This window comes from Monodelphis domestica, chromosome 1 (assembly GCF_027887165.1).
Source record: "Monodelphis domestica isolate mMonDom1 chromosome 1, mMonDom1.pri, whole genome shotgun sequence".
NCBI classification, from domain to species: domain Eukaryota; kingdom Metazoa; phylum Chordata; class Mammalia; order Didelphimorphia; family Didelphidae; genus Monodelphis; species Monodelphis domestica.
In genome coordinates, this window is record NC_077227.1 from 149433261 (window position 1) to 149457223 (window position 23963).

Here is a 23963-nt window from a genome sequence, read left to right on the forward strand (position 1 = left end):
CTAGGCCTGGCTCTCAATCCACTGAGCTACCCAGTTGCCCCCTCAATATTACTTTTTTCAAAGCTTCACTAAAAGTATACTCTCTTTTCATGAAACTGGGGCCATCAGGGACTAATAAGGATTTAACTGTTGTATCAAACACTTAATGTATATACTTAGTCTATCTAAATTAAAATTCTTTCATATGAGGAAGACCTTGGTAATGAAGAGTCATTTAGAGAATCTAAAATTGTTAAAAACAAAAAACAAATGTCTTATTTCTAAAACAATGGATCTAAAAACAAGAACAAGTAATTTAAGTCCCCCCAAATCATATTTTGGTAATAATTTCATAAAAATGGTTCTTATTCGATGTTACTAACAAAACAATTATTGCTAGCTTATTCCACTTATGAAAAAGTTAACTAGACACTTCATTATGAAATTTATGCTCCATAAAACAATAATCACAAAATTTCCTACCTTTCAGTTCATATGCAAAAATTCTCATACTTTTGTAAGCTTTATTTTTATGTTCTTTAAAAAATGTTTTTCCTATATTGTTTTTATATCATCTTTATATCCAAATATATTCTCCCCTCGTAAAGAGTCATTTCCTTGTAACAAAATAAAGAAGGGAAGAAAAAAAGAGGACAAAATCCTAGTAATTGACAAGCACTGATCCAGTCAGCCAGTATATAAAATCATTGTCCCTCAGCTCTGCAGAGGAAAAATAGAGGTGTATTTTCTTAGCTTTTTCTTTTTGCATAAAGTAAAACAGACAAGATCAGAAAGAAAACAAACTTGGTTATTGTAACTATTACATTATTTCTTTTTCCATTTTTGCTTTCCCACTTATTTTAATAGTAATATATTATTTTTCTGGTTCTATTTCTTTCACTTTGTACCAGTTCAATAAGTCTGTCCACATTTCTCTGAACTCTTCATAGTTTTCATTTCCTATGCAACAGTAACATTCCAATACACTAAAGTAAACTCTGTTTAGTCATTCCCCAATCAATGAGAATAAACTTTTGCTTCTAGAACTTTCCTGCACAGAAAGCACTACTATGAATATTCTAATGATATGGGCCCTTTTTTCCCTTCTTTTAACTTCTCTGATTATACCACCTGACAGTGGAACATTCAGTCATATTTTTTTTTTGTTAGCATAATTCCAAAATGCTTCAGTTGACCAATTTTATTTTATTTTATTTTATTTATTTTAAACCCCTTACCTTAATCAATATGGGCTAGGCAATGGGGGTTAAGTGACTTGCCTAGGGTAACAGCTAGGAAGTGTCTGAGGCCATATTTGAACCTAGGACTTCCCGTCTCTAGGCCTGGTTCCCAATCCACTGAACCACCCAGCTGTCCCCGGTTGAACAATTTTAAATAATTAAAGGTAAGCTTCTGTTCTGATAACATATATGAGTAAAACTCTAAAATTCCATAAAAATATAAGTAGCCATTAGTGAATTTCTTATATTTATTGGATGGCTGACCTAATAATAATTAACATGCTAGGATAATAATCTCCAGAGTGAGCTAGCTAATTTGACTGAATAGCTCCAAATCACTTGATATGTTAAGTTTTACATATGTTAGTTGACATGGCAATATTAAAGTCAACATGCACTATAGTAACTGCCTACTTTGCCTCATTAATGTCTTCAGCATCCTGCCTACTATTGCAAAGTGACAAATTTAGGTTTGAGGTAAAGAAAAACTTCTTAACAATCAGTACTATCTCAAAGGAGAAAGAGCTTTCTCAGGAGATGGTAGAATCTCATTGAAGTTCTTCAATCATAGGGAAGAATGTGTAAAGAAAAATCTTTTAGGGGCAAAGATTGGACTAGATAGCAACTGAGATCCCTTCCAATTCTGAAATTCTGTGGTGACTAGCACTGCTTATAACATTTACTTTTACATAATAAGACAGAGTAAAAATGAGACATTAGTAAAAACTAGATTTCTGAAAAGATATTTACAAATGAACTAAAGTATATTAATCATGAATCACTAAAGCTGGAAGGGATTTTTACCTCAAAGCAATTTAATCCAAACCTGTTGTGTTACATGAGAAAAGCTTTAAGGTCCTAGGAAGTTCCTTGTTCAAAGGTCACACAATTACTAAGAATCAAAAAGACAATTTGAACCTAGATCCTCTGATTTTAAAAGCCAGTTCTCTTTCTGCTTCCAACATGCAAAGACATTCTTAAATATTACTGCATACTATTACTCATTTTCCATAAGTGATATTATCCATAAACATTACTATTCTTTACCTTTGTGAATCGAAGTGCTTCTTCTGAGAGTGTATCATAATCCTGACTGCAACTCTTTGCAGCATTCTGAAGAAACTTTAAAAATTCAGCTACTTCATCACTTACACATTTTTTCATATCCTAAAGGGAAACCAAAAAAAAAAGTGGGTTGGGGCATAATAATCACTTAAATGAGAACTCTGATTATAATTATTCAGGTTGAAGTGTTATAGCAAAGCTACTGTAATACCTGGCAACATATGGAGTATTAATGAAGTGTTTAAGACCTTTAAAAATGCCCAGTGATCCATTTTAGCATTTTTAATCTCATTATTGCATTATATTCATTTAAAATTTTTTATACATGTATTGATAAAAATGAGTTCAAACTTTTAATCAAATTTTTTAAAACAAATCACTCTACTTAAAGTTATTTTTAAAAGAAACCAGAACTACTCTCAACTTGTTTAGTATTTAGTATTATTAAGTATTATTAGTCAACAGTAAAAAGAAATATATCTATATAGGCTTGATGACAGAATTAATTTATTTATTAATATAGTAGCACTAAGTTCCCAAAATATTTCAACCAGGAATAACTTGAGTTAATGATTTCCTCAAAAAGCTCAACATCAACAATTTTTTAAAATATGAAACTCTTACCTTCTATCTTAGAATTAATGCTAAGTATTGGTTTCGAGGCAAAAGAGCAATAAGGGATAGGCAACTAGTCAAGTGACTTGCCCAGGGTCACATGGCTAGGAAGAAGTGTCTGAGGCCAAATTTGAACCAAAGATCTCCCATCTCCAGGCCTGGCTCTCTATCCAATGAACCACCTAGCTACCCCAGCATCAACACTTCTTAAAGAAGACGAAAATTCACAATTTAAATGTAATAAGAATTTCATCCCATTGGGCTAATTTAGAATTTACTTGTTAATAAAGGGGCTAACTTCAATACCTTTTAAAAAGCCTGCTACAAAAATAAATTAAGTATTATACTTGGGATGAAATGCTAAGTCATTCTTATCTATTTGCTATTACTATGCAAAATTAAGTTGGCATAGTTTTAGGCTAAGACATTTATCTTAAACAAATAGCATGGCTTATAAATTGTCCTATAATTCAGACTTTTCATTTAGTCAGTTGCCTTCTTCTGTATATAACTACCAACTTATTTTTAAACTGTTTACTTGTGTCTGAAATATTTTGTCTCTTTACTATAATTATTTTAAATTATGTATCATTAAAAAAACTTGATGTTCAGTTGTATCTGACTCTATGTGAACTCATGAACTTTGACTATGGGGTTTTCTTGGCAAAGATACTAGAGTGATTTGTCATTTTCTTCTCCAGTGTGTCTCCATTTTACAGATGAGGAACCGAGGCAAGGTTAAGTGATTTGTCCAGAGTTACATAGCTAGTGTCATATACTCAGATCTTCCTGACCCCTGACTCAGTGTTCTACCTATTCCATCTAGCTGCCCCCAAAACACAATAGATTCATTTTTTAAAGATGTAGTGAAAACTGTCCTTTTATGAGTCTCTATTATGAAACATATGATCAGAAATCTGGGGAACCAATAAAAGCCTTGTAATTCTTAAACTACACTAAATCTGGCAGAAATGAGAATAGGTTCAGCTTTGGATTAGAAAAATGGAGGCAAATTCTATTTCAACTACTAAAAAATGCAGAAATGCAAAATAGAGGGAAGCTCATTATAGTGTATTTTAGCTATTTCCTTAGCAATTATAATTTACTGACTACCTGAGTAAAGCAGAATTTAAGAAAAACATGGGCAAAGAAATGCTAGTCCTCAAAGAATTTGTAAACTATTGACTAAAAATTCTATGAAAGCAGACATCTTACCTTTTCTTTCCCTTCCTTAGGCACCCAGTTAAGTACCTTACACATGATATGCTTCAATACTTCAAAAAATAAATGACTTCATCAGTATGTCTAAATAGATGACTTGATGATACTATGGCCAAGAAGCATCCCTTAATTTTGTTATGTTGGTCAGTATATGAAATGTATAGTCCATCACTGTGATTATGCCCAAAACCTTGTCAGTTTGTTAGAACTATCCATTACACAGAGCCCTCTAATACAGTCTTTGAAAACTCTAGTCACTTCCAAAGCAAAAGGATCATAAAATCATAGATTTAGAGAAGAGCCATAGAGATCTGAGAATAGTTATCTTATTTTACAAGAAACTGAGGCCTAGAAAGAAGTGATTAGATTCAGTCACAGCAAAATAGTGTCTGAGACAGTATTTAAAACCAGTTCTTGACTATAAGTGTGCAACTAAAAACTACACTACGAAGTCAATTATTTCCAATGAAAATACACATCAAAATAATTTTTGCATAGTACTTTAAGATGTCTACAACTCTTTACTGTGTTACTTCTTTTAATTCTCAAAATGATTCTGTGAGGCATGTTATTTTTACCCCCTTTTAATGAATGAGGAAAATGTGGTTAAGTGTTAAAGTATGATTAAGAAGTTAAGTGATTTAATCAACATCACAAATCTTGTGCCTGAGGGCAGAATTCAGCCTAAGGTCTTCTAGATTTCATATATATGCCCAACAAATCACTATTGTATGAATCTGTCAGCTCAAAAATACTTTCTGTGCTGCAAAGTTCAATTAAACCTCAGAAGAGCCATGAAATAGGTTAATACAGACTATTCCCATTTATTATGAAAATGAAGCACAAGGAAATACATTTTCATGTTTGAACTATCAAAACTCTTCCCACTACACAACTCAAATCCTTAATGATAATTACATTAATACAAATGTTTTAAAATTTTTAAGTGCATAGTTAATAAATATTGTCAATAATGGTTAAGGAAACAAAAGAATAAAATACATACCAAATAGTGGAAATATTCCTTCTTATTAAACCCTAAAGTCTTAAAATTTATAGACTTTTTTGAATATTTGTTTTGTAAATCCACATAACATTTCTGTTCTCTCTCTGAGAACCGAGAAAAATAAGGATAAGGAGTTCTTGGTTCTGGGAAAGGAACAATTTCTATTGTGGTTTTAACATCCTCATTTGCTTCAGCTACTGAATTAACCGTTGGTTCATTTTCCACAGGGTTTGCTGATGCATCCAAATTTTCTCCTATAGGTCTGAAATGAGGGGAAAAAATTAATTACAATTTAGAGGCACTTGTTTTTTACTATGAAGATTGGTATTTGAAAATTAGGGCTGACAGTCATGGAGTTTCTAGATTTTGAATCACCAGGCAGAATACATCATGATTAAGAGAGTAAATTCTGGAGTACCATCAAAGCTCTGCCACCTGCATCTTGCAGTTCTAGCATCTACAGAACATTATTGCATTACAAGCTTACCTTTCAGCTGATATACAGAAAAGGAAATACATAGATACTGGTCTTACACTTATTATTTCTTTATGAATAAGAGAATCTTTTCACTTATCCATCCAGGTGTTATATTTATGTGCAAATTTAATTACAACGCTTTAATGAATTTTTGTTTAGTTGTAAATTATCTATAGTTAAGCTCAAATTCTTGTGTAAGAAAAACAAATTAGTATAATTATCAGTGGCAACTAACACCAGATTTTGTTACAGTTGTACAATCTAAATTAACAAAGCTATTGAAAGATTCTGAATTTCAAGATTTCTTCCTCCCCACCAAAAATATTGGTAGTTTGGAGATTTTGTAAAAGTACCTATAGCACTGATGTACATGCCCAAGCCCCAGTGTCTCACAAGCAAAGTAGTGTTTTGTATTTTCTTGCTTCTTGGAAAAAAATCAGGTTAAGTGTTGTTAGTGAGTTCTTTTTTCCTAAATGGTAAAAAGGCACCAATGAAAAACAAATAAATGAGTCCAAAGACTAACTTCAAATATTTATAAATGGCTAACCACTTGTTTTGGGTGTTTTCAAATAATGAAATACATAAATGAAAGATTATTCATAACTCGGCTCCAATTCTTATTTTGCAAATGAAAATGCCATAACAAGGAATTGTGAAGATAGGATTAACTTTCCCTTTGTCTACTTCTGCATTAATCAACAGAGGCTAAATATTCTTAACTCTAAAGTAAGGAAAGTCCACAAACTACTTACTACAGAAATTTACACCTCCAAAAGCAAAAACAACCCTACTTAACATCTAAGTAGGGGAGGTCTGCAAGTCACTTGCAAAAGTGAGTGACAACTCAGAAGCAACTGACTGCCTCCTGGGCAGTGCTAAGCAAATTTAAAGACTGCAATTGGGTCTTTAAAGTAGAAGAAGGGACAGGAAATGACATAGAAAAAGCACTATAAAAGCCCTGAACTTCCTGTCCAAACTCATTTTCTTCTTGGGACTTGACTCTGGAGGAGCTCCAGCTTGGAACCTCAGCTTAGATTCTGACTCTTGGACTATGTCTAGTAAGACTGCTTTTGGATCTTCCCTTTGGACTACAATGTGGGTGAGTGAAAAGGCTGACTCCTTTCTTGGCTTTTGGAGAGACTAGTTTCTCCTTGTGGTTATTCACCACTGGATCCTCTGGCTAAAAGGCCCTCCCAGTAGAGAGCTAATTAGCCCAGCCTTAGTTGAGCCAGGCACTGGAGAAACAGGGTGATAAGCTATACTGATTACTCTATCCTCCTTCACATTTTTCTACTTTACTCTTTCTCTCTATTTTATAAATAAAGCTGCTAAATAAAAAGTCATTTTGACTTGAGTTATATCAGTAACCACATTCTCTTATATTTAGTATGACCATAAATTTTAATCCCTACAGAATCTTAAATTCTAAATTTTGAAAAAAAAAGTTCTACTACTTGATCACCATTGAGCACAGAAATTGAAGCTTCTACCAAGTGACCTGTGCCACCCTCGAAAATGATGCTTTCTGATAAATGACCTATCATTGTGGCTCCAATCCTTTAACTATTAGTTTGGATAAAGAAAAATAATCCCCCCCAAAAGAAAGAGTAGAAATGGGAGGGGAGAAAATCTATCCAGATCATCAGCTCTGTACAATTGAGAAATATGATCCTATAAACTTAAGAGATCTTCATACTGCTAAGAGTAACTCATGAAAAAACTAGATCTATCTGCTAAGAGTCATCGGTACTTCAAGATCAGAGATTATATATGATGAATTATCCAAATATATTTCTGGAAAAGGAGTGAACCCCTTTTAATAATACCAATGTTTGTTTGCAAAGTACCCCAATATTTGAAGTAAAAACAATGCATAATAAGCTATACTGTTACATGACTAAGTGACAAAACAACACGACAAAAAATATTTAGCCAAAACATGAAGCAAAAATTTAAGATCTACTACATTTTTTAAAAATTCAGACAGTTAGTACGCAATTCCAATTGTTAATAAGTAAGTAGTGAATAAGGAAAGGATTCTAGGAATAGACATTAAAGGGAGGCTTTAAAAATAATACAGGTTAAAGAAGACATAGTTAAACTACTAAGCTTTCTCCAATAACTGTTAAAAAATAAGCATATTTTAGGTTAACAAAATGAACATTAACTGCTGATCTTGGGAGAAATGTATTACAGCAAATTGATTTTTCACAAGAAAAAGTCTTGAGAGCTATTCAAACCTAAGAGTATCGTGTCCACAACTCTTAACAATACTGCTTCGCAGCTGTCTCTCTAAATATGAGAACATGTCTGTCCTTGTGGCACAAACTGGCAAATTTAATTAAGCTACTGCGGCAACAAGATGCTGACTCAGATATGCCAATGCAGGAATGTCAAGAAATTCTAGCAGCTTAAATTGGCTACATTCAGCAAAGAATGAGGTGGCAGCACATCAAGATCATTTCACTGTGGAATGGCTGTCAAAATCTTCATCAGGATACAAACCAAAAGCATCTGACAGGGCTTCTCTACCCACATTTACAGCATTATATTTTATTTCAGTTGATGGTTTGAAGTTTTTTCCCTTCATTTTGTCAACTACCTACTCATCTCTTCTATTCAGATGTCGTGTGTAAAAGAAGAGTGAATATACATGTGTATGCAAAACTGCACTGTTTCCAATATGTAAACTTTAAAAGTTTGGGGAATTTATTTAAAAATAAATTTATACAATGTTCCTTTTACCCTAGCTATCTAAATTAGAATTCTTAATTTTGATTATGTTTTCCTTTGTCTGATATAGCTTTAAACTTTCTAATGTAAGCCTCTACTCTTTTAATTTTTTTAATCTAACTTGAAATCAAAAGCTAAAAATATTGTAGCCAAAGTTTTTCTTGGACAACTCTCAAAAAATATTCAACTACAAATTACAAGAACCTTTCTTAAAATAATCTTAAAATAAACAACTTTTTTTTCTAAAATTTTTGATTAAGGCTTTGAACTTTAAGCTTCTATTCTTGAAGGCAATAATAATTAGAGTAATAATTCCTTTAAAGATCAGTTCAAGTGTGGAATTCCATCCATATCCAGAGAAAGAAATGTTGGAGTCCTCTTTCACATCAGTGTATCTTTGGTTTTATTATGAATTTTAGGTTATGTATGACTTTGCTGTTACAGCAATGACCAATATGGAAGTGTGTTTTGCATGACAATTAAAAGTGGAAAAGGAAATCAGTTCAAGAATAGAAGTAGTAGAAAAATGAAAATTGAAATTGATGGTATTTTTGTTTTTTTATTAAGTCAACATTGCTAAATTTCAGCAGACCATTTTTTAAAACAAACTAAATTGAAAATTCTGCATTGGGAAGATTAGAAACTGAATTAAAATTTCTGGCTGTGTCCTAAAGTACAAATAATCACAAAAGTAACATTTTCAACACAATATAGGACGATTCAAATCCTACATGCACTGAGAAAATATTCTTATCACTTAATTTTCCTCCTTTCATTTTTCTAAGCTAAGAGAAAAATCATATCAATTATGAGCTTTTTTCCATTTAGTCTATCAAATTTTGATTTTAAAGGAAAGCACATTTCAAATTCAGGCATAAAATAAACAAAAGGATATGCCAACAGCCAGAAAATGTGGAGCCTAAGCACATTTATCTCATGCCATTTAAAAAAGTTGCAATGTAAAACAAAAAGGAAAACATTATTGTAGCTGTATATAGTACTATGGTACATTCATACTTAGAACATTACATGTAGTTTTGTATGGCTCAAGAGAGCAATTACTGGGCTAAAGAAGATCAATGAAAATGGTCAAGGAAGTGAAGAAGCATGAACAATATTCATAAGACCCTTGCCTAGAAAGATAAAGGTTATAAGGAGATAAAATCAAAGTTTACAAAATCAAAGAGGGCACAGGAAAGCATGAAAATAAAAATGTGTTCGTCAAATCCTAAAGTACTAGTCACAACCACCATGATGAAGTGGTGTCCAGAGAAAAAGAGTGACACAGATTGATTGAAAGTAACAAATATGGCAGAAAGATCTGAAAGAAGACTGAGAAAAAGCCAGGGAATATGGCAACAAAGTTATCATTATTAAACATGGAGAGAGCAGTTTCCAAGAACAGTAGAGACAGAAATCAGACTATAAGTGCTTGAAGAGTAGGAAATGAAAAAGTAGAGACAATGAGTATAAATTCTTTTTTTAGCCTGGAGTACTATAGCTACCTAAATGCTCTTCCTCTGATCTTACTGCTTTCCAATCTAACCTCCACATAGTTGCCAAACTGATATTCTTAATATTCCTGATACTCTGATTATGTCACTCCTCTTTTTGTGCTCTGCTCTATGACACAAGGATAAAAACACAAATTTCTCTGGCCTTTGAATTCCTTCACCATCTGGTTCCGGCTTATCTTTATAGGCTTATTTCATATGTGAGCTTTATGTCTATTAAATAATTGTTTACTTTAATGAAATCTGTTCCAAAGTGGCCTTTATTCCCTATATTTTATGTTCCCTTTTCATCTCTCTGCCCTTGTATAAGGCTCTACCCCAAACCTGAAATGTACTCCTTTAAAGGTCAGCTGAAAAGGTACTTCCAACAGGAAACCTAACCTAAGCCCTCTAAATGTATTTGATATCTGTATACATGCAATTTTCCCCAAAAGCTCTTTGAGAGAAGGAACAGTTTTATTTTTGTCTTTGCATAATCATTACCTGTCCAATTCTTGATGAAAAAATAGACCAAATTTTTACTTTTCAGTAAAAACATAAATATAAAATAATTAGTAGAAACTTTAAAATTAAAAAAAATTATTGCCATTTTAAATAGTAGATACTTTGTATCTTCAGTTTTCTTTCAGAAGACTTGCCTAAATAATTAAATTATCAATACAACTATTCAAGAAAAAAGACAAATAGATATTTTCATTGAGATTAGATATTTTAAAATATATCAATAATTACCTTATAATTCTTTAGTCAAATATGAAAATTTAATACATTTAATTAAATATTACAATGAAGTATTAAATATTAAAATGAAATATTGTAATAAAAAAAGAAAAGAATAAATCAAAGTTTTACCTTTTGGACAAAATAAGGAGTTCCTTTAGAGTAGGAGTCAAAGAATATTCTTCATATTTTTCTCGTGAGAAAAAAACATCCAGACCATTTTTTGGTGAAACATCCCTATGAAACAAAACAATTTACTTGCATAGGACAATGCAGAATCCTTATTAGCATTAAAGTATCATAAGGGAAGCTTACCTACCCATCCTATACTTACTTGCCAATATGTTAAATTCCTTCCTATTTATAGACTATGGTACAGATTTTATTTTGCACTTTTTTTTTAAATTGGCTACCTTCTGCTCTTGAAGCTTGACCATCAGTTCTACTTCCCTAAGTCCCTGAGTACTTACAAAAAGTCCAGTTTGTAGCTTCATAGCTGAAAAAAAGTTCTGAAAGCAAAGATAGGATAAAAGGGAACCAACCACAAGATAGAAAAGTCAAGTTCCAGTTCTAAATTTGATGGCCGACAGAGGAATAGTGACATTGAATCATCTTTCTACCAAAAACAAAACAAAACAGAATTCAACATATTTCTAGGATGGCTAATGATATTAGTGTTGGGAAATGAATGAAGTATATATATATATAGTCTCCACAAGGGGAAAGAAAAAAATATTAACTATATACTATTAAATGCAGGATTTAAAGTAGGTGCTATTTCTGCTTTTAAATCTGTATTGCTAAAATGCATATTACGTGCAATAAAATAAAAACAAAAACTGCTTTAGATTTGTTGCTTTAGGGTGATTTTTAGAAGGTTTTTTGGGTGAAGGAATGTACCATTTTTACAAGTAAAAATCCATTAGATATCTAACAAAAGTATTTCTATTAATCCTAGGATTTTATTTTTTCCATCTTGACAAATGAAAATGATGATGTCAAAAATCCAGTATTATCTGGGAGGTTCTAATAAGCTTCTAAGGTTCTGAGAACAGCCTACCTAAATTCAGACAGACTTATCTATCATCAGAAGGTTGGTTCAAAAAGTGTTGAATTTTTTTGATCATAGCAAACCAAAAAATTCCATCTATTAAGATGTAAGAAGGTTATCTGTACTGGTGGTAAGAGTATACATATTAATGAAATGGCTCTTTTTTGTATAAGCTATAACTACGTGCACGAAAAAAACATTTATTTGTAGCAACTGAAACAAATTCAAGCACATACATATAAAACGCTATAATGTCTATAACAATGAAGTATTTATCAAAATAGTATTTTATTTTTGCCAGTTGTCAAAATGAAAATATAACTATATAATAATGAAAGTATACCCATACCATATTATGTATCAAGTGTATCTTTTTTAATTTCAAAGTTTTTCTAAACCATTTATCCAAAAAACTAGTTAAATGTAACAATGGTGAAATTATGATTTCTATCCTGTACAAGTCTCCATTTTTAGCATTTCATAACTTCAAAAGTGCTTTTATATACACTATTGTATTTGAGATTCAAAATAATCCTGGTAGGTACACCAGGTATCCAGATTTTAAAGATAAGCAAATTCAAGCCTAGGGAGGTCAAGTGCTCTGCTCAAAGTGACTCAGATTATGCAATGGAGAACTTGGGATCAGAACCCTGGGTTTCTGATTTGTAGTTCAGGGCTCTTTCCACTGGACTTTCCATGTCCATAGTATTACGAGTCAACTGTAAAATTTACTATTAAAATGTCAAAGAAATTTACCACTAACATTTGGAATGGACTCAACTCAACAAAACCAAGCTCTCTGAATTATAAGAATTGTATGCAGTTGTTAAAAAAAAAATAAAGGCAAATTTCATACATTCCTTAATGAGGAATATACTGGCTTGGAGTAACAAGCCAAAAGAAGTGGTACAAAAACCTGTATACTCTCTCTTTTTTTTAATCTACCTTCCTTTTCTAAACAGCTTAAGATGAAGGGTAAATAGAGAGGTTCCTGGACACAAACCTTTTTTTGTCCTCAGTAGCTAAATCAAACAGGATGAAGCCAAAGAAAAATGTCTGCATGCTAAGGAGCAGTCATTTCTTGAGCAAAAGTATAAATGCCTAAGATGGTGTTTAGGAGTTCAGGGCAGTGGGAGGGGGGGAATTTCAGTATTTAGCTGAAGTCTTGAATACACTTGACTTCTCTACAATCTGGCCTAATTCTTCTAGATTTAACTCCTTCAGTCCCATCTCTACCTTCTTTTGAGGACATGACAATAGATTTAACTCACCAGTTGAGCACTGGATTGTCCACTGACATCTTGCATAGTAGCCTTGTTTCACTGAGATTTGAATTGCTGCTGCCCCAAATTCAATGAAGTTTTAGATCCCACAGTGCCCACCTGGGAAAAAAACAAAAGAGGCAGAGCCAAATATATGGAGGTAAATATTAATGTAATAGAAAAGGCAGTTTGACTAGATTGAACAGAAGTAACTTATTGAGGAATGAATGTTTATCTATTCATCCATAAAGTATCCAGCTCTTTAAGTGAGTTTTATGTTAAGTTTCTTATTTTGTTGCACAGCACCATTAGAGACATGTAAAGTCCTCACCTGGTTATCATTATTTAGGGCAAATAATATTTCTGTCTAAGCATCACTGGGAAATAATTACTGCTTTACAGTTGCACATAGTGCTTTGCAATTTATAAAGCACGTACACAAACATATCTCATTTGATACCCTCAACAACTATGTAAAACTTTGGGTAAGAATTATTTTATTCTTTTTGTTGATGAGAAAATTGGGGACCAAAGAGATTAAGTGATCCCCCCCCCCCACAGCTAATAAGGTAAAAGAGATGACATACTCATTCCTGATTCTTAATCCAATGCTTTCTTCTCACTATATCACAGTGTCTTGAAAAAGTGACAGACTGGATGCCTTATGTCAAACCTGGGGTTTTCTGAGACAAGAATGATATAGTTGAAATTGCACTATATTTGTCATTAGAAGATATGAGTTTGAATACTGCTTCTCCTATATAATTATATCACAGGGCCTTAATTTTCCCATTATAAAATGAAAGGAATTGGATTAAGTAATCTCCAAGGTTCCTTCCAGGTCTAGATTTGTATATCTCTCAAAAATATATTCCCTCTGATTTATGAGAACACTATTCACATCCAGAGAAAGAACTGTGGGATTAGAAACACAGAAGAAAAACAACTTCTTGATCACATGGGTTGATGGGGATATGATTGGGGATGTAGACTCTAAATGATCATCCTAGTACAAATATGAATAATATGGAAATAGGTCTTGACCAATGACACATGTAAAACCCAGTGGAATTGCTTGTTGGCTACTGGAGGCAGGGGAGGAGGGGAGCGAAAGAACATGATTCATGTAACTATGGAAAAATATTCTAAATTAATTAATTAAATAAACCTTTAAAAAAGTATATTCCCTCTCACAAATTATACATTATATATTGAAGCAAGTCAGTTTAACCAGAAATAAAATTCAGCGAACAAAATCTGTCAATAAAAGATACAAGTTGACTAGTCCAGAAAAGGTGTTCCAGAATTCAGTAATCTATCTTCAGTCTCTGATCAGATTGTTTCTACATTTTTAGAATGTACTTGTTCCCATCAACTCTTGGAATCCTTAACATTCTTTAAAAGGAAGTTAAAAATTAAAATATTCAACTCAGGTAACATTCTTCTTTAATTTAAAAAGTGCTTATTAAGCTCTTATTTATTACAAGCATGGCATTTAAGTGCTAGGGGATAAAGAAAAAAAAAAGGAAGTCCCTGCCCTCAAGTTTATATTCTTATAGAGAGAAACACTGAAAGTCATCCATAAATTCATACCTGAAAGGAATCTTCAAAGCTATCTAGTCAAACCCTCTTTTTACAGATGAGGAAACAGGGACCCAAAGAAGTTGATTTAAAGGATTTTTAACCCAAGTCCTCTGACTCCATGATCTTTCCACTGTACCATGTTACATATACATAGAAAAGTAAACACAAAGTACACTTAAAGTAATTTGAGGGAGGAAAGGGTACTAGCGGTGGGGAGAGAGCTCAAGATAGGCCTCAAGCAACATTTGGCATTAGAGCTATCTCTTGGTAAGTAAGAGATTTTAAGAGGCTTTAGTCAGTAAAGGAGGGCATGACAATTCATAAAGGATATGGCCATTGTACAAAAGCAGAGAGATGGCTTCAAAAAACCTTGTTTGTCCTACATATTATTCCTCACCCCTTTCCCCCAACAAAATTCTCTGAGAGCAGGAACTGTTTTTGTTTTGTATTTCTAGCCTCAGCACTTAAAACACTGCATATTGATCATAGAGCTCTTGCCTACAAAATGTTTCTGAATTAACTGAATGGAAAGGTGGGCCTCCATACAGGATTAAGCAGTACTAGCAGCACTGATTTTTAGAACTCAGGTAAATTTTAGAAAGAATTTAATCCAATCTCATTTTACAGATGAGAAAGCTGAGGCCTGAAAGCTAAATAACATTATCTAAAGTCACCAAACAGCCTAATAGATTTCCTCATTTCCACCAGAATAGCCTGTCTAACTGTCCACCATTATAAAGGGTTGGAACCATACTTCTAAAACTTAAGTGATCAGGCTTATTTAACTTCTTAGCCTATTTCCTCATCTTAAAAATATTAAAGGAACACCAAAGTCCTCTGTGACCTCTCCCAGGTGCCAATGTTCTCTGCTCACCACAAATTATCTTATATCTACTTTGCACATAGATCTATGTACATGTCTCCCTCCAAAGAACATATGCTCCTTGAGCTTAAGGGCCATTCCACTTTTATCTTAGTATCCTTAGTACTTGGTACATAGGGATGGCTTAAAAACTTGTTGATTAACAAATGTATTATAAGATTCAAATGAGAAAATACGCTTTGAAAACAAACCCATTTTATAAACATCAGCTGTTAGTTCTGGTTGAATCATCCAATCTAGAAGTTCATCAACCTGGAGTTGGAAAGAACTCTGGAAGCCATGTTCTAAGGAAGATGGTCCAACCCTCTCCTTTAAAATGAGGAAACTAAAGACAAATATAGTTAAATGACCTGCCTAAGGTAACCCAGGAATCAAATGTAAGATCTGGCCTCTGGTCCCAGTGACTCCAGTGCCAGTAATTTCCACTGTACCAAGCTCATCAATAAATACCATTCTTAATGTAGACTAGCATCTACAGGAAATGCTACAGGAATTTATAACCTGGAAGGGGGATCTTGAAGATGATCTTGTCCAACTGGTTCATTTTATAAATGAAGAAAAATACTCCATTTACTTTCTTCACAACACTCAGAGGCATTATTAACCCTTCTTTATCTAAACAGACGAGGAAACTGAAACTTGGATCCAGGAACATAACTGTTTCCAATATGCTTCGGCTTAAAGGGGCTCTTCTTTCCTCTGTCTCTGACCCCCAACCTTATGCTTTTGGATTCAAACTTATCACAACTACATTCATCTGCTTTCTTCCTGTGGAGGGCAAAGGCTGTATCTATCATTTCCGTTGCCCTTCCAGAACTCTGCACTTAGTAGGTGCTTAATAAAAGGGGGAGAGGAGGTGGGAAGTTGGGAGAAGAGGGAATTGGGGAAGGGGAGGGGAGAGGATGAAGAGGGAACAGGTTCGAGCCGGGAGAGAAAGGCAGCCGGCGATGGTCTGAGAGAATAGGTCGGAAGCAAGGCAGAAGCCGAAAGAGAGGGTGAGGAGCTGTTCAGACACTTGGCCGCATACAAGCCGGGGTCGCCATGTTCCCAGGTATGTACCCACGACTAACCCAGCCAAGTCTAGGCCCAGCTGCGGGAAACAAACTGCGCCCGAGACAGCTCATGCTCCTCCCAGGGTCCTCCTCGTCCCCTCTCTCTCCGCCTCTTCAGCTCGCCCGCCTACCTCGGGCTCCCAGCTCCCAGGCGACGCCACGACAACAGGATCTGCAGGAGTACTGCCCACCCTTCCTCAGACTACGCCTAGCAGCTCCCGCGGAGTTCCCCTTTAAATGGCGTGTGCGTGCGTCGCAGGGTTGTGCGTGATTACGTCAGTGGCTTCCGAAAGTGAGGCGGGAGTCTAACGAATCAGGCCTGGGAATTCTGTGTTGAGGGCTGTAGTCCTTGCAGAAAGCAATAAGACTCGGGCCCTTTGGCATCCGTCTGCACTTTTCAACGGATTCCTCTCTAGCAATTCTAGAGCTTGGTTTTTGATAGGGAAAAACTCGCCACCCACTTCTTCCTCTTCTACATATTTGGGCTGGAAATTACAGCTGCCAAAGCAGACCAGAGTTTACAAACTCTCCCTCCCCTTCTATTGATTCCCTTAAGCAAATCCCTCACCCATCCACCCACCCAGAGGAAATTAAAGTCTGGGAACTCACCCAGTACGATCTCCTTTGTTACAAACAGGAGCAAAACAATAAGACAGCCCAAGGAATTGTTTTGTACCTTTAGCCTCCCATTCTCTATCCCCTCACCTATCAAAAAAAAAAAAAAAGGACGGAGCAGCATTTCCTTTATCTTTGGGGATTAGGATAGGAAATGACTGAGTGGGTAATGAGATGTATGAGGACCTAAGTTAAAAATTCAGGGTCTGCTTCTTACTCAGGTTACAATTGCTTAAAACTGGACTTAAATATTAAATATTCTTTTTGTTTGTATCGAGAAGAAGCAGGCGGTACAAAGCAAAATTCTATTCAATTCAATAAACATTTATTAAGCACCTGCTATGTGTCAGGCATAGGGATAGGGATAAAAAGATCGGAGAACTGACCCCAGGAAGACCTGCAAGCAAGTCTCACTTCTGACACTGACTTTTTTATCTTTTTACCCCTCAGAGTACTTGAGAATTATTAGATGCAAGTCAAATTAACAAGCATTTATTATTGTCTTCTATGTGTCAGATACTGTGCTAAGAACTGGAGATAGAAAGGCAAAAAAAAAAGTCAACCCTCAAAGAGTTTGCGATCTAATAGAGGAGACAACATGTAAACAACTAAATTACAAGCAAAATATATACAGAATAAAATGGAAATAATAACAGAGGGAAGACACAAGTAGTATTAGCAAGAGAGAGATTTATTGCAGAATAAAAAATAAAAAAATAAAAAATAAAAAGGATCTTAGTTGAGTTTTGAGGGCAACTGAGGGACAAAGATTAGGTAGTAGGATAGAATTCTAGGCTTAGGACACAGCCAGAGAAAATTCATGTTTCAGAGAAAGTACAAATTTGCATTGATAAAGGCAGTTTCCTCATATGAGAATTCCCAATGACAATGTAATCATAAGTCTAGTCTCTTCATTTGCATTACTGTAATTATTTTGTATATTGCTTCATACAAGTTTCTTCAAGTTTCAATTCCATGTTTCCTATTCCTCAGTAATATCTCATTACATTCATATGCCATAGTTTATTTAGCCATTTCCTAATCAGTAGACACCTGCCTTATTTACATTTTTTAACTACTACAAGAAATGCTGAAATGAATTTTTTGGTGATTGCAGAACCTTTCTTTCCTTGACCTTAGATATAAGTGTAGTTAAAAGGCACTTCCCATAGAGTATATGACAGCTTTAGCTCATAGTAGCGCAGTCCCTTAATAATATGACACAGTGACAAAATAAAAAACAACTCTAGAAGAAAAATTCCAAGAAGACCAAGCAACAGAATAATAACTGGAATGAATATGATCAAAAACGGTATATCCAAATTCGGTTAAATTTGGAAAGTTTAACTATTGCCCTCAGAATCAAACATTTTAGAAATGAAAGAGACCATGGAAATTTATCTAATCCAACCTTAAATTGGGTTGGTTCCATAAAGATTAGAATTTTTTTTTTTGTCTAGTACCTGGCCCATACTAAATAGTTTTAAAATTCTTTTTAATTACATTGATTGGATTGGTGGGACATGTAATTTTTCTCAACATAGAGAATTCCCAGTGTGGAAATTCCATTCACCCATGTAGATGAGCAAATCTGTATTTTATTGTCTATAATAATTATATGGAGAACTGAGAGGTCATTTGATGTGTGTGGTCACAAAGCTTATATATCAGAGATAGGACTTGAATCCATATCTTTCTTACCCCAAGTCTTGCCTTCTCTTAATAGGCTAGGCCCACTTACTCTAACTTTATATCAGAAACAGGCTCAGGAAGACCTAGTAGATCATGAAATGTAAAACCCAACTCCATAGATGGGTATAATAGAAAGATCATAAGTTTGGTATAAGAACTTAGGTTCCAAATCCAGGGTCTGTTTCTTACTCAGGATACAGTTTTATTATTCATAAAAAGTGGGTGTTGGGGAGGGTGTATTGTATACATAGCTAAAGATAAGTTTTGGTATTGAATTTTGGATAACTAACAGAAGGAACATTTTGACAAATAATAGAAGTTTATATTCCTCTTTTGCTAATAAAAATTCCATCCTATCATTGGATAATCATTAGATTCTGAGGAAAAGAGTTAAGTGAAAAAAAAAAGTAAAGGTATCAGAAAATGTAAAAGGGTAGAATAGAATCCACCCTATAAGATAAATGATGGCTCTTGGAGCATTTTTCATGATTTTTTTTATTAGAAAAGACAATATTACAGGCTAATACCATTTAACTATGTTTATATCTGTGATAGTATATTAAATATCTTTCAGCAAAATCTAATTCAGGGATGTCCTTCCCTGCAAAAAAAGAAAGAAGAAAACAAAGAAAGAACTAATATGAAAGTGAAAGAAAAAAATTTAGAATTTACATGACTCTAAAAACAATGGTCACTATTAGAACTTAGTTTAATTTTTTAATTTTTTAAAAAGTGGGTGTTGGGCTAAATGTACTCTAAGGTTCTAAATCAATGAACCTAAGGCATTTGTTTTCAGTTTTTTCTACTAGGTCACAGTTAATCAGAAGCATGCTTTCCTTCTCATACTTTGGATCATAGATTTAGAGCTAGAAGGGACCTTAGAGAAGTGAGTCCAACACTCTCATTTTATAACTAATGAGGCTCAAAAAGATTAGGTGATTTGTCAAGGATCACTGCTAGTAAATGACTATAGGATTCAAATGCTACTGACTACCTGTGTGATATTGGATAACTCACTTTACTTCTCTGGGTTTTGTTTTCCTCATCTGCGAAAACCCTCTGAGATTCCACCTGTGACAGAGGTTGGCACATAGAAAAGTGCCAGGCTGAAGAGTGTGTGGAACTGATCACCTTGATGGGGACCCCAGGAGTTTGGAATCTTGAGGAGGAGAAGACTCTGGCTGGTAGAGGAGTTGGTCTCTCAGTCAGGAGAAGCAGAAGAGAGAAAGTTGAAAAAGACTTTCTCCTGAGGGTTACCCATTTTTTCCTATTTGTGACTGGAAATCCTTCCCCCCAACATTTCCCAATTGAAAAGACTATTGAAGAGAAAACCTGAGAAAGATATTTTAAATCTCTGTCCGACTTTACTTCAGCTCCTATTGCCCTGAGTCTGAACTGTGGCCAAGGGGCCAAACCCAGGGTGAGTCAATTTGACTTTCTCTCAGGCTGCCAAGGCCTGAGTTCCCCCCAAATTTGAGGAGGGAGGAAAAGGGTTTTAGATGGAGACCAAGACCCCCTTTTCCCACCTTCTTTTCCCATTCTTTCCCTGCCATGTTTTCCTTTGTATTATTCTGATTGAGTTAAGTTGATATTAAAATAGTTATCTTTTTTCCCCAAGTTGTGTGTGAGTGAACAGATCAAAGGGAGACCCTTTGGTCTCGAGAAGTAGAGGGGGAACAAGAGGGACAAGAGTGAATCTGGGAGAACCACCTTAGCTAAGGAAGGAAGGCAGAAGGGGCAAAATCTTCAAACCCCCTCTCCTCTCTCTGAGCCAACCTTAAACATCAGTTGTCTCCCCTGAACCCTACTTTGAAAATAGAGGCCTCCACTCTTTCTCTATATATACTGAAAGACTGAACCCCTCAATACAAATAAACAACCCCTCAAATACACCCCCCCAAGTCTAATGCACACAATTCTACATTAGAACTCTTTCAAGTAAACCAGAACCTTATTTTACCTATTTCACAAAGGTGTTGAGAAGTCAGAAAGCAAAGTTCTCTTATTCTTGTTCTCATCTTGTCCTTGTATGTAAAATGTTTTTGCTGGAGACTTCCCCTTAAAGAGATTTCCCCTTATGTCTCTTCTATCCTGAAAAAAAAATCCAAACAAAGAAACCAAAAACCCCTCACTTGAATCTTCCATCCCTGCTATTCTTCTTTTCTAGGTTCACTGTTACTTCAGGGGCAACTTCAGTAGTATGGACATTATGTGTATTTCATCCCGTTCCCATATGATTATTATTTCTTCTGCTTGGTCTATATTTTTTGAGAGTTTTTCATTACACTAAGTTGTAAGATGATGAGCATTTGGTATGGTAACAACTATTAAAAACATTATACTTGAATTCTTATAGGCCATTGTTATATCCAGATAACTGACAACAAATGTCTGTGATAATGCTCTAGTTATAGCAAAGTTTATTTGTTGAATTCTTAAGGATATTCTATAGCACTGAATTTGCCATCTGTAAGCTTATTAAATTCATCAAATTTCTAATGTATAATTCTAGCCACATGATTATTTTATAAGCTCCATCCAGAGGCAAATCTATATAAACTAAGTTCTTTAGGTCCAATAGCGTACCTATTATCATTACTACTGCTGTATAAAGTGCCCTGTTCCAGAATTTTGTTTTCTTTTTAAAATGTTTATAGTGAACTGAGAATCTCTGCTAGTCCTTTACTTATCTTGAAGATGAAGTTTTTAATCTTTCTATAGCTAATAATAATAAACAGTTATATAGTACTTATTATGTCAGGAACAGTTTTTAACTACTTTAGTTATCTCATTTAATCCTCACATCAACCCGTGATAGTAGGTACTATTGTTATTATTTTCATTTTACAGTTAAAAAAACTGAGGCAAACTTAGATTAAGTGACTTGCCTAGGGTCACACAGCTAATAAGTGTCTGAGGCCAAATTTTAACTCAGATCTTCCTGATTCTAGGCCCTAAATTCTATCCACTATGGAACCTAGCTATTTTGGAACGATGAATTCTTGTTAATATTGTATAGCTATTTAGTTGCTTTCTGAGTACCTTACTTGTACTCACTCTGAATCTCTCCTTTTGGACAACCCGTACTTTTAATTCTTTAGATGATGATTTTTCATGATAATCGAAATGCTTTGTGTTGGGGGCAGCCGGGTGGTTCAGTGGATAGAGAGCCAGGCCCAGGGAATCAAGGTCCTGGGTTCAAATGTGTCCTTAGATACTTCTTGGCTGTGGGACCCTGAGCAAGTCATTTAACCCCCATTTCCTAGCCCTTACCACTCTTCTGCTTTAGAACTAATACCTAGTATTGATACCAACACGGAAGGTAAGGGTTTGAAAAAAATTTTTTTAATGTTTTGTGTTTTCAGTTTCATAAGCACAAGCCAATATATTCTTTTTCTCCTAGATAATCTTCATCCATTTTGTTTTTCCCATGTGAGGTGAAGAACTTTTACAACAAGCATTTACCTCCCTCCACCACACATTGGGAAAAGAAAAAAGAAATTCTTTATTCAAATTTGAATAAATATACATAACAAAAAAATTCCACATTGGCCATGTGAAAAATTTATCTCAATCTGCATTTTTTGGCCACCTACTCTAAGAACTCTTAAGAAATCTCTTCAGTGATTGTAGTCTTCAGTGAATAGGCCCTGTAGGATTTTAGAGCTTGATATAAAGCATACTGTCATCCCACATAGAGGACTTCATGAGAGGGATAGGGGAATCCCTCTACAATTTTAGTTTTTGCTAGGACATCCTTCATAATTGGAACAAACATTTTATGTGAACTTTTTATCTTCTTATTTTATGCCTCATTTGATATTGATATGTAATTCAAAGTTCAAGTCTGCCTAGCTAATAATTGGAAGATTATTAACAAATAAAAGCTAACTATGATTGTATCAGTGAAGGAAATATAAATCAAATGTTTTTCATAATCAACTAATAAATTCAGTAGGAATCTATAGTCTCTTCCCCTTTCAGACAACTGTGTAAATGTGAAGTGACATGAAACAGAATCTTATTTGCAAATGCTTATCTATTTCCTTCTCAATATTCTCATTAAGGATATCTTTGATATGTGTGATTATTTCTGGAAGGACTGAATAAATATAAGAAAGCAGGCATTTGGGTTAAGATTTACTGGTTGTCATTTGGTGATGATATACTACATGAGATTTTTTTTTCATTTGTTTGGCATTTTTTCTTTCAGGAATTTTCAAAATTTACCTATTTACTACACCACCTCTGTAACTCCTGTGTCATATACAGATGTTACCCTTTTTCTTGCCAAGGCAAACTCCACTACTTACAACCTTGATATCTTTCTATCCTATCTTCTCCAGCAGATTGCCCCTTTATCATCCCCATGCTCTCCCTAATTTGCAGTCTCATCCTGTCTACTAATTGTTTTTTGTTGCCCCAAAGACCCCCACATCTCTCTCATCCTCAAAAAACTCTCACTTGTTCTGTCCATCATTGCTTGCTCTTGTCCTATATCTGTTTTCCCTTTCATGATTAAATTCCTTGAGAAATAGGGGCTTCCATTTACTCTCTTCATTCTCTTCTAAACCCTCTTCAGTTTGTCTTTTCATCTCATGATTCAGCTGAAACAGTTTTCTCCAAATTTAACAATGATTTAATTGTTAATTCTAATGGCCTTTTCTCAGTTCTCATTCTTTTTACTCTCTCTGCAAATTGTTGATTATGTGCTTCATTTTTAAAATTAAATCTTATTGTTTAAAATTACCTGTAGAAACAATTTTTGGCATTTGTTTTCTGATAATTTGCAATTCAAATATTCTTCCTCCTTTCCCACCCCTCCTATTGAAAGCAATAAATAGTCTGATATAGGTTATGCCAGTGCTTTCATTTGATACATGTTTCCATATTCCCCATGTCATGACTGAAGAAACATATCCCATATGTGATTTTTAAAAAACTCATGAAGGAAATAAAGTGAAGAATGCTTTGACCCTCCATAAGGTTCCAACAGTTCCTTCTTTGGCTCTGGCATTTTTTTTTCATCATGAGTTTCTTGTGCTTATCTTGGGTTCTTGTTTTGCTTATAATAGTTTAGTTCTTCTAAATTGTATAATATTTTTGTCACTGTATACACTGTTCTCCTAGTTCTACTCACTTCATTTTGATTCTGTTTGTAGAAGTCTTTCCAGGTTTTTCTAAACTCATCCTGTTCATTATTGTTTCTTAAGGTGCAATAGTTTTCTATTATAGCTATATACCACAACTTA

General features: G+C 34.2%; 1 protein-coding gene across 4 annotated transcripts in view; it reads right to left on the reverse strand.

The window, feature by feature from the left end:
• The window catches only part of ICE2 (interactor of little elongation complex ELL subunit 2), a 78814-nt gene extending 62154 nt beyond the window's left edge, over window positions 1-16660 (reverse strand). For 2 of the 4 annotated variants that reach the window (XR_008914122.1, XM_007479513.3), the window contains exons 1-5: window positions 16423-16646; window positions 12895-13005; window positions 10705-10809; window positions 5128-5389; window positions 2268-2387 (exon numbers count right to left, since the gene is read on the reverse strand). Coding sequence is in view for 3 of the 4 variants with exons in the window: in XM_007479513.3 (XP_007479575.2) it covers window positions 2268-2387; window positions 5128-5389; window positions 10705-10809; window positions 12895-12923 (516 nt within the window). In the remaining variant the exon portion in view is untranslated. Of the gene's footprint in view, window positions 1-2267; window positions 2388-5127; window positions 5390-10704; window positions 10810-12894; window positions 13006-13472; window positions 13569-16422 lie in introns of all 4 variants that reach the window. The other 2 variants (XM_007479514.3, XM_007479515.3) reach the window with 2 other exon arrangements.
• Between the last annotated feature and the right edge of the window lie 7303 nt (window positions 16661-23963).